The sequence below is a fragment of the Salvelinus sp. IW2-2015 genome, unplaced genomic scaffold, assembly GCF_002910315.2.
Source record: "Salvelinus sp. IW2-2015 unplaced genomic scaffold, ASM291031v2 Un_scaffold4730, whole genome shotgun sequence".
NCBI classification, from domain to species: domain Eukaryota; kingdom Metazoa; phylum Chordata; class Actinopteri; order Salmoniformes; family Salmonidae; genus Salvelinus; species Salvelinus sp. IW2-2015.
The window spans coordinates 50,310-60,515 of NW_019945999.1; the positions used below are offsets into that span (position 1 = coordinate 50,310).

A 10,206-nucleotide genomic window follows, 5' to 3' on the forward strand; every position below is an offset into this window, starting at 1 on the left:
CACCACCACCACGGTAAAGCCCACACCACCACCACCACCACGTAGCCCACACCAACACCACCACCACGGTAGCCCACACCACCACCACCACGTTAGCCACACCACCACCACCAACACGGTAGCCCACCACACCACCACGGTAGCCCACACCACCACCACCACCACCACGGTAGCCCACAACACCACCACCACCATGGTAGCCCACACCCCCACCACCCCATGGTAGCCCACCACCACCACCATGCTAGCCCACACCACCACCACCACCACCACCACCACCACGGTAGCCCACACCACCAACCACCATCACGGTAGCCCACACCACCACCCACACGTTAGCCCACCACCACCACGGTAGCCCACACCACCACCACCACCACGGTAGCCCACACCACCACCATGCTAGCCAAAACACACCACCATGGTAGCCCACACCAATAGCCCACACCACCACCACGGATAGCCACACCACCACCACCACCACGGTAGCTCACACCACCACCACCATGGTAGCCCACACCACCACCACCACGGTAGCCCACACCAACACCAACACCACCACACCACGGTAGCCCACACCACCACCACCACCCAGTAGCCCACACCACACCACCACGGTAGCCCACACCACCACCACCACCGTAGCCCACACCAACACCAACACCACCACCACCATGGTAGCCCACACCACCACCACCACGGTAGCCCACACCACCACCACCATTGTAGCCCACACCACCACAAGTTAGCCCACACCACCACCACCACCACTGTAGCTCACGCCACCACGGTAGCACCACACCACCACAATGGATCCCACACCACCACCATGGTAGGCCCACATCACCACCATTGTAGCCCACACCACCACCACCACAGTAGCCCACAACACCACCAGCAAGCTAAACTAAATACAGGCATTTGCCAACCAACCCAACCAGTTTATAGAAACAGTGTGCAGCAGTTTATCAGTTATGGAGGTTCTTTTCCAAATACAATGGAACAGAAAACTAGACAAGGTAAGTCAGTTACCTGACAGTGTCTAAGTGATCATGTGTGATGAGCACTGTCTCATCATACATTCCTCCTCCAGGGTGTTAGCCTGTTAGGTTTTCGGAAAGGGAAACTTAACAAAAGAGAAACCCATCCATTGTAATGACGCTGTAAATAGTCATGTGACTGAAACTCTTCACTCCATGTCCTCCTGTAATTTAAGTTAATAAACCTTTAACCCTTTGACCTGTACTACATCTCCTCCTGTGATTTAACTGTCACACCACCATGGTAGGCCCACATCACTAGACCACACATTCACCACCATGGTAGCCCACACCACCACCACCACCACCACGTAGCCCACACCACCACACCACCATGTAGCCACATCCAACCACCACCACCACGTAGCCCACACCACCACCACCACCACGTAGCCCACACCACCACCACCACGTTAGCCCACCACCACCACCACCAAACACGGTAGCCCACCACCACCACCACGGTAGCCCCACCACCACCACCACCACCACAGGTAAGCCCACAACACACCACCACCATGGTAGCCCACACCCCACCACCACCATGGTAGCCCACCACACCACCATGCTAGACCCACACACCACCACCACCACCACCACCGGTAGCCCACACACCACCACATCACGGTAGCCCACACCACCACCACCACGTTAGCCCACACCACCCACAGCCCCACCACCCACCACCACCACGGTAGCCCACACCACCACCATGCTAGCCACACCACCACCATTGTAGCCCACACCAATAGCCCACACCACCACCACGGTAGCCCACACCACCACCACCACCACGGTAGCTCACACCACCACCACCATGGTAGCCCACACACCACCACCACGGTAGCCCACACCAACACCAACACCACCACCAACCACGGTAGCCCACACCACCACACCACGTACCACCACCACACCACGGTAGCCCACACCACCACCACCACGGTAGCCCCACACCAACACAAACACCACCACCACCATGGTAGCCCACACACCAACCACCACGGTAGCCCACACCACCACCACCATTGCTTAGCCCACACCACCACAAGTTAGTAGCGAGGACCAGCCAACGAGAGCATACAGGTCGCAGTGGTGGGTAGTCTCTTCATCCAATTTGCTGAGTAGAGTGTTGGAGGCTATTTTGTAAAGGATATCGCCGAAGTCATGGATCGGTAGGATAGTCAGTTTTATGAGGGTATGTTTAGCAGCATGTGTGAAGGAGGCTTTGTTGCGAAATAGGAAGCCGATTCTAGATTTCATTTTGGATTGTAGACACTTAATTTGAGTCTGGAAGGAGAGTTTACAGTCTAACCAGACACCTAGGTATTTATAGTTGTCCACATATTCTAAGTCAGAAGCGTCCAGAGTAGTGATGCTAGTCGGGCGGGCAGGTGCGGGCAGCGATCGGTTGAAGAGCATGCATTTAGTTTTACTAGCATTTAGGAGCAGTTGGAGGCCACGGAAGGAGAGTTGTATGGCATTGAAGCTCGTTTGGAGGTTTGTTAACACAGTGTCCAAAGAAGAGCCAGAGGTATACAGAATGGTGTCGTCTGTGTGAGTCTGTGTGTTTGTTTTCATTCATGCTCTGGACCATACCTGTTCCTTCCTCTCCCTTCCTCTGTCTGCAGAGCTCTCCGTACACCAGTCCTAGTAGCAGGGCCTGCAGGAGAGGAAGGTCTGGTTGGGGATGGGCGTGCCTCCGCCAGTAGCAGGTAACAGCCACAGGAAGTTTCAGATGAGATGGGAGACCATTCAAAGTGGACTGGGACACACCAAGGGTCTCCAAAAACACCTCATGCCGCACTGAATGTGGAGCCTAAGAAACAGAACAAGGGAATGAGAATCAATTTCAGAATCAACAGCAGCATGTTTATATTATACTGTATACTACATCACATGTCTACACACCTGATATACTGTAAACTATATCACATGTATACATACCTGATATACTGTATACTATATCACATGTATACATACCTGATATACTGTATACTATATCACATGTCTACATACCTGATCCAGTGTGTCTAGCTGAAGCTGTTGTGCAGCACTGGGCAGGATAGCTTCAACCTTGCTGCTGGTCAGGTCCGTGCCTTCCCTGTCATACTCCTCCACTTCCCTCCTCTCACCCAGCAGCAGCCCGTAGAATACCTGCCGTATGGGCCGAGAGGTGATGTTCCCACTGGGTAATTTGGGATCTTCCACTTGGACAGCCTGTATCACTGGCCTCAGCAGCAGAATGTGTATCATGTAGGAGGAAAGTTTCCCCCTCATCAACGGCAGCAGGGTCCAGTGTGGAAGGACACTCAGATGGTCTGGGAGAAGGTCGGGATCAGGAGTCTCGCCATCATTGAAGAACCTCTCCAGGCAACCGGGTTGAAGCTGGTATGTCTCTATGCTCAGAGAGAGGGCAAGGAGGGCAGCATCCATGTTGTCTCTGTTGATCCCATGACCGATGAGGCTGGGCACAGAGTCCAAGGCCTCCTGCTGCTCCTGGAAAGAGGCCAGCCAATCCAGCAACCTGTTGAAGAAGACAACCCCTTCCCAAGCACAAAAAACACACACACACACACACACACATATATATATATATATAATTGTTACTATGTTCTACATTGTAGAATAATAGTGAAGACATCAAAACTATGAAATAACACATATGGAATCATGTAGTAACCAAAAAGGTGTTAAACAAATCAAAATATATTTTAGATTTTAGATTCTTCAAAGTAGCCACACTTTGCCATGATGACAGGTTTGCAAACGCTTGGCATTCTCTCAACCAGCTTCACCTGGAATGCTTTTCCAACATTCTTAAATGAGTTTCCACGTATGCTGACAGCTTGTGGGTATACTCAAATTCAGTTTGATGTAGTTGATCAATCAAAGTCGTTATATTATTAGTATAATAACATGATAATTTAAGTGGTATTTGAAATCTTCAACATAGAAATGCTACCAAAAATAATTTACTGAAACTTGTTACAAATGACGGAGTCACTCATGATTCACCAAATTATATTTTGAAAGAGGAAGAAAAATACTTTAAGCATATATTTTCATTTCAGTCTCCTCCATCTCCACGAAACAAAGTTAATTGTACGGATCTTTTTCTATTAATAATGTAAAATTAACAGCTGTACAGAAAGACTCAAGTGAAGGCCAAATTACAGAGGAGGAACTTCTTGATGTAGTTAAAGACTTTAAGTCTGGGGAAAATCCAGACGGGAAGTTGAGGTATATCAAACCTTTGTTGATGTACTCAGAGGTCCAATATTAGTGTGTTTTAACCACTCCTATAAAATGTTAGACTATCAGATACTCAGAAAGAAGGTCTGATTTCACTATTACTGAGACAGGAACCAGGTGGTGAATATAAGTCAATTTTTAAAAATGGAGGCCTCCTATACTTCAGTGTTCTGATGCAAAAATTCTAGCAAAATGCATAGAATTAAAAATGTATTGTCGGATATTATTCATCCTAATCCTACAGGTTTTTTACATGGACGATACATTGGAGATAATATAAGAAAAGTACTGGAAACAATAGAATACTGTGAAAAATCTGGGAAAACCAGGCCTGCTATTCATAGCTGACTTTGAAAAGGCCTTTGATAAAATAGGACTGGAATGTATATATAAATGTCTGGACTAGTTTACTTATACAATAGTTTAAATAGGTTTCACTTATACAATAGGTTAATGTTATGTATAGTAACCCCAGGTGTAAAATAGTAAATATTGGCTACTTCTCAGAAAGTTTTAAACTGTCAAGAGGATTAAAACAAGGTTGTCCACTTTGGGCATATCTATTTATTATGGCCATCGAAATGTTAGCAATTAAAATCAGATCCAACATTAAGGGGCTAGAAATCCAGGTCTTAAAAACAAAGGTGTCACTGTAAACTGACGATTCATGTTTTCTTTTAAATCCGCAACTTGTATCCCTGTACAGACCTCATAGAGGATCTAGATAATTTTTCTACCCTCTCTGTATTACAACCGAATTACGATGAGTGCACCATATTACGTATTGGATCACAAAACAATTTAACTTTCACAATACCGTGTAGTTTTCCAATTAAATGGTCTGACATTGAAGTGGACATACTCAGTATTCATATCCTGAAAGAAAAAATCATCTCACTACAATACATTTTAACAGAAAGTACATTTTCAATATTTGTCTATTTGTGGAAAAAAGTCATATCCCAGTTTACATATTTACTTCTGGCCCCGCCTACACCTAACCATTTTTTTGGTAAATTATATGAGGTAAAAATATTCCACTTTATTTGGAATGGCAAGCTAGACAAAATTAAATGGGTCTATTTAAATAATGACTAGACTCAAAGGCAGAAATGGCTACAGACGTTAGTCTACGGTCGGTAGTCATTTAGCAGGTTACCTTAGTGTTCTTGGCACAGGGACTATGGTGTCTGCTTAAAACATGTTGGTATTACAGACTCGGACAGGGAGAGGTTGTCAGTAAGACACTTGCCAGTTGGTCAGCGCATGCTCGCAGTACATGTCCTGGTAATCCATCTGGCCTGCAGCCTTGTGAATGTTGCCTGTTTAAAGTCCTTACTCACATTGGCTGCGAGAAGCGTGATCACACAGTCTTCCAAAACAGCTGGTTCTCTCATGCATGTTTCAGTTATTGCCTCGAAGTGAGCATAGAATAGTTTAGCTCGTAGAAATAGTTAACAGGTTAACTAAATGAACAAGCATCCCCAAGCCAGTTACAGGCCATTCACAAAGCAGTTGTGCAATTTTAAAGATATTGATAACTGTGCACCAGCGGCATTTTGCACTAAGTAAAAAAAAAGTATTGTAATGTGTAATTAAAAGTACAACATTATTCAGTTGGAAATGAACATTAAAACAATTGGAATAAGCTAAATATGCACCTTAGAGACTGTTGACTATGTACATAACCATTGAACACTGGTCACTTTTTATTACTGTTTCTTAATTTTATTGTATTTTAGGGGTAGACTCAGCTTAATATAGTATTAAGATTGTAGCTCCATCAATGTAATTGTCTGCATAATTTTCAATCCCCCATATACAGTATATACATTATACTGTGTATATATAATACACAATACAAAACCTTACTGAGTACCACTCTCCGTATTTTGAAGCATAGTGTGTTTGCTGCATCATGTTATGGGTATGCTTGTAATCGTTAAGACTAGATAAGGTAAAAAAGAAAGGAATGGAGCTAAGCACATGTAAAAACCTAGAGGAAAACCGTCAGTCTGCTTTCCACCAGACAGTGGAGATTTAATTACCTTTCAGCAGGACAATAACCTAAAACACACCAGGCCAAATATACACTCGAGTTGCTTACTCTGAACACAGTGAATGTTCCTGATTTACATTTGACTTAAGTCTCTGAAAATCTATCGCAAGTATTAAAATGTAGTCTACAAATGATCAAACAACCAATTTGACAGAGCTGAAGAATTTTAAAATAATAATGGACAAAATATTGTACAATCCAGGTGTGCAAAACTCTTGGAAAACTACCCAGAAAGTGATTCCAACATGTATTGACTCAGAGTGTGAATACTCATGTAAATTAGATATTTTTATTTAATTTGAATGCATTTCACTTTGTCATACAGGTATGTGTGTAAATGGGTGATAAAAAATATGTTAATACATTTTGAAATTCAGGATGTAACACAATAAAATGTGTAATAATTTAAGGGCAGTAATACTTTCTGAAGACACTGTACGCGACCAATAAACTCTGATTGATGAGGAAGAAATAATATTTTAAATAAAAACTTCACCCAGAATGAATGCTGGTAATATATATTGATTTTGCATATTTTTATGTGGACATTTCAGTTAATTAAAATAGTGTTTATTAATGTACACATTACGATTTTGAATTTCTTTTTTTTCAGCTTCAGATTGATTGCTTATGACACTCTACAAATGAATGTAGAAAATGATTAATAAAATGGTAAGTAAGCTCTTTACAAACTGTTTATAAATGTTTAATAAGGACCTTAATAAAGTGTTACCAGTACTTTGAAACTCAGCTTGAAACTGACCTATCGTTACTTGATCACTCTTGAGCAGAGTTTCATAAGAAATGTTAAAAAAAATTAAAGGCACTACTAAAAGACTGAAAAAAGTTAATTTAAAATGCACTTTTAATAAGTGTATTGAAGTGAAAATTATATATATTTGTAGCATACTTAAACATATACTAGAAAGCATCTTGTATTTGAAGTACATATATTATATGAATCTGTAGTATTTAAGCATCCTTCAATACACATGAATATACTTTTTTCCCCGATTGGGTTCCATCTTGAGTAGTCTTCCTACCTGATGGGAATTATTGGCACTCCAACACTACGGCACCCTCCCCTTGTAGGATAAAGGTACTGAGACTATTCTAGAATGTTTCTGAGATTCTAACACCTTGTGAGGATAAAGTACTGAGACTTATTCTGAATGTTTTTCTGAGATTCTAGAACACCTTGTGAGGAAACGCACTGAGACTTATTCTAGAATGTTTTCTGAGATTCTAAACACCTTGTGAGGATAAAGGTACTGAGACTTATTCTAGAATGTTTTCTGAGATTCTAGAACACCTGTGAGGATAAAGGTACTGAGACTTATTCTAGAATGTTTTCTGAGATTCTAGAACACATGAGGAATAACGGTACTGAGATTATTCTAGAATGTTTTCTGAGATTCTAGAACACCTTGTGAGGATAAAGGTACTGAGACATATTCTAGAAGTTTTCTTGAGATTCAAACACATTTAGGACAAAGGTACTGAGACTTATTCTAGAATGTTTTCTGAGATTCTAGAACACATTGAGAGGGATCTTAGAACAGTCCTCCATACAGAATCCTTTCAGATCCTTGATATCCTCTGTCTGTGCTTATGGACTGGCCCTGTTCAATTCAAACCACAGGTTTTCAATGGGGTTCAAGTCCGGAGACTGTGATGGAGTTTGTTGTGTGCTTGGGGTTATTGTATTGCTGCAAGCAGAGGCAACCAGTTTTTTTGTCTAAAATGTCCTGGTACTTGGTAAATTTCATGATGCCATTGACCATTACCAGTACCAGTGGTAGCAAAATACCCCCGTAACCTCAAAGATGCACCACCATATTTTACAGTCGGTGTGAAGTACTTTTCTGCATGTGCTTCTGTTTTTTTTACGGAACTCACCACTGGTGTGCGTGGCCAAAGTGTTCTATTTTCATGTGATCTGACCGTAGCACCGCCTGGAGTTTAAGAAACAGTATTGGCACTTGGATTGGAACCGGTGTTATGGTCAGATGACATGAAAATAGGCCGTATAGACCTATAGATCCTGGTCAAAAGTAGTGCACCACCCTATGGGCCCTGGTCAAAAGCAGTGCACTACCCTATGGGCCCTGGTCAAAAGAAGTGCACTACCCTATGGGCCCTGGTCAAAAGTAGTTGTCACGATCCTCTTCCTGGAAATGACTGGACCAAAGCACAGCGTGATGAGCGCACATTTCTTTTCATTTGAAATGAATGTCGCCAACAAAACAAGGAACCGACCGTGAAGCTTAACTTGGGCAATAGTGCCACTAACAAAGATAACTACCCACAAATGCGAAAGGAAAAAAGGCTGCCTAAGTATGACTCCCAATCAGAGACAACGATAGACAGCTGCCTCTGATTGAGAACCACACCCGGCCAAACACAAAGAAATAGAAAACATAGAAATAAAGAAACTAGAATGCCCACCCTAGTCACACCCTGGCCTACTCAGATTATTGCATGGTTTGCTTTTTCCGTAAAGCTTTTTTGAAATCTGACACAGCGGTTGCATTAAGGAGAAGTGGATCTAAAATTCCATGTATAACACTTGTATCTTTGATCAACGTTTATTATGAGTATTTCTGGAAATATATGTGGCTCTCTGCAAAATCACCGGATGTTTATGGAACTACTGAACATAACGCGCCAATGTATACTGAGATTTTTTTATTGGGCAATAGTGCCCACTAACAAAGATAACTACCCACAAATGCGAAAGGAAAAAAGGCTGCCTAAGTATGACTCCCAATCAGAGACAACGATAGACAGCTGCCTCTGATTGAGAACCACACCCGGCCAAACACAAAGAAATAGAAAACATAGAAATAAAGAAACTAGAATGCCCACCTAGTCACACCCTGGCCTACTCAGATTATTGCATGGTTTGCTTTTTCCGTAAAGCTTTTTTGAAATCTGACACAGCGGTTGCATTAAGGAGAAGTGGATCTAAAATTCCATGTATAACACTTGTATCTTGATCAACGTTTATTATGAGTATTTCTGGAAATATATGTGGCTCTCTGCAAAATCACCGGATGTTTTATGAACTACTGAACATAACGCGCCAATGTATACTGAGATTTTTATATAAATATGAACTTTACCGAACAAAACATACATGTATTGTGTAACATGAAGTCCTATGAGTGTCATCTGTATAGAATCAAAGGTTAGTGATTAATTTTATCTCTATTTCTGCTTTTTGTGGACTCCTGTCTTTGGCTGGAAAAATGGCTGTGTTTTTCTGTGACTTGGCGTACCTAACATATTTTGTGGTGCTTTCGCTGTAAAGCCTTTTTGAAATCGGACACTGTGGTTGGATTTACAAGAAGTTTATCTTTGAAATTGTGGATTATACTTGTATGTTTGATGAATTTTAATTATGGATTTCTGTTGTTTGATTTCTGTTGTTGAATTTGGCGCCCTGCACTTTCACTGGGGTTGTCATATCGATCCGTTAGCGGGATCGCAGCCATAAGACGTTTAAGCCTGTATAAATATATTAATAAGAAAATTGTACTATTTTAATCTCTGAATTACACTTATCTGTGGAAACACTTCATTCTGTTTCTTTGCTTGTAGTATTTGTAGTATTTGTAGTATTTGTTTACAAAATGAAAATAAAGCTACTGTAACTGTATGGTATTTCATATGGTAAAATCCACTATGTTGTGAGTTGCTGCTTGCATTTGACCAGTTGTCTCAGATAAACAGAATGAATGTCAGTGGTGTGTTTTCTGATTTCAGATATAAATACTAACTAGAGTCATGTTGTAATTGTAGTTAGTAATGTCATGTTGTTAATGTAGTAGTAATGTCATGTAATTAGTT

The 10,206-nt window shown here is 42.0% G+C and overlaps 1 protein-coding gene across 1 annotated transcript in view; it reads right to left on the reverse strand.

Annotated features, from left to right (window-relative positions):
- Window positions 1-1,691: 1,691 nt before the first annotated feature.
- Window positions 1,692-10,206, reverse strand: part of LOC112077595 (single-strand DNA endonuclease ASTE1-like) — a 15,359-nt gene continuing 6,844 nt past the window's right edge. Inside the window, exons 3-5 of the mRNA XM_070441760.1 lie at window positions 3,060-3,586; window positions 2,640-2,859; window positions 1,692-1,840 (exon numbers count right to left, since the gene is read on the reverse strand). Of these exons, the coding sequence (XP_070297861.1) occupies window positions 1,692-1,840; window positions 2,640-2,859; window positions 3,060-3,586 (896 nt within the window). The remainder of the gene's footprint in view (window positions 1,841-2,639; window positions 2,860-3,059; window positions 3,587-10,206) is intronic.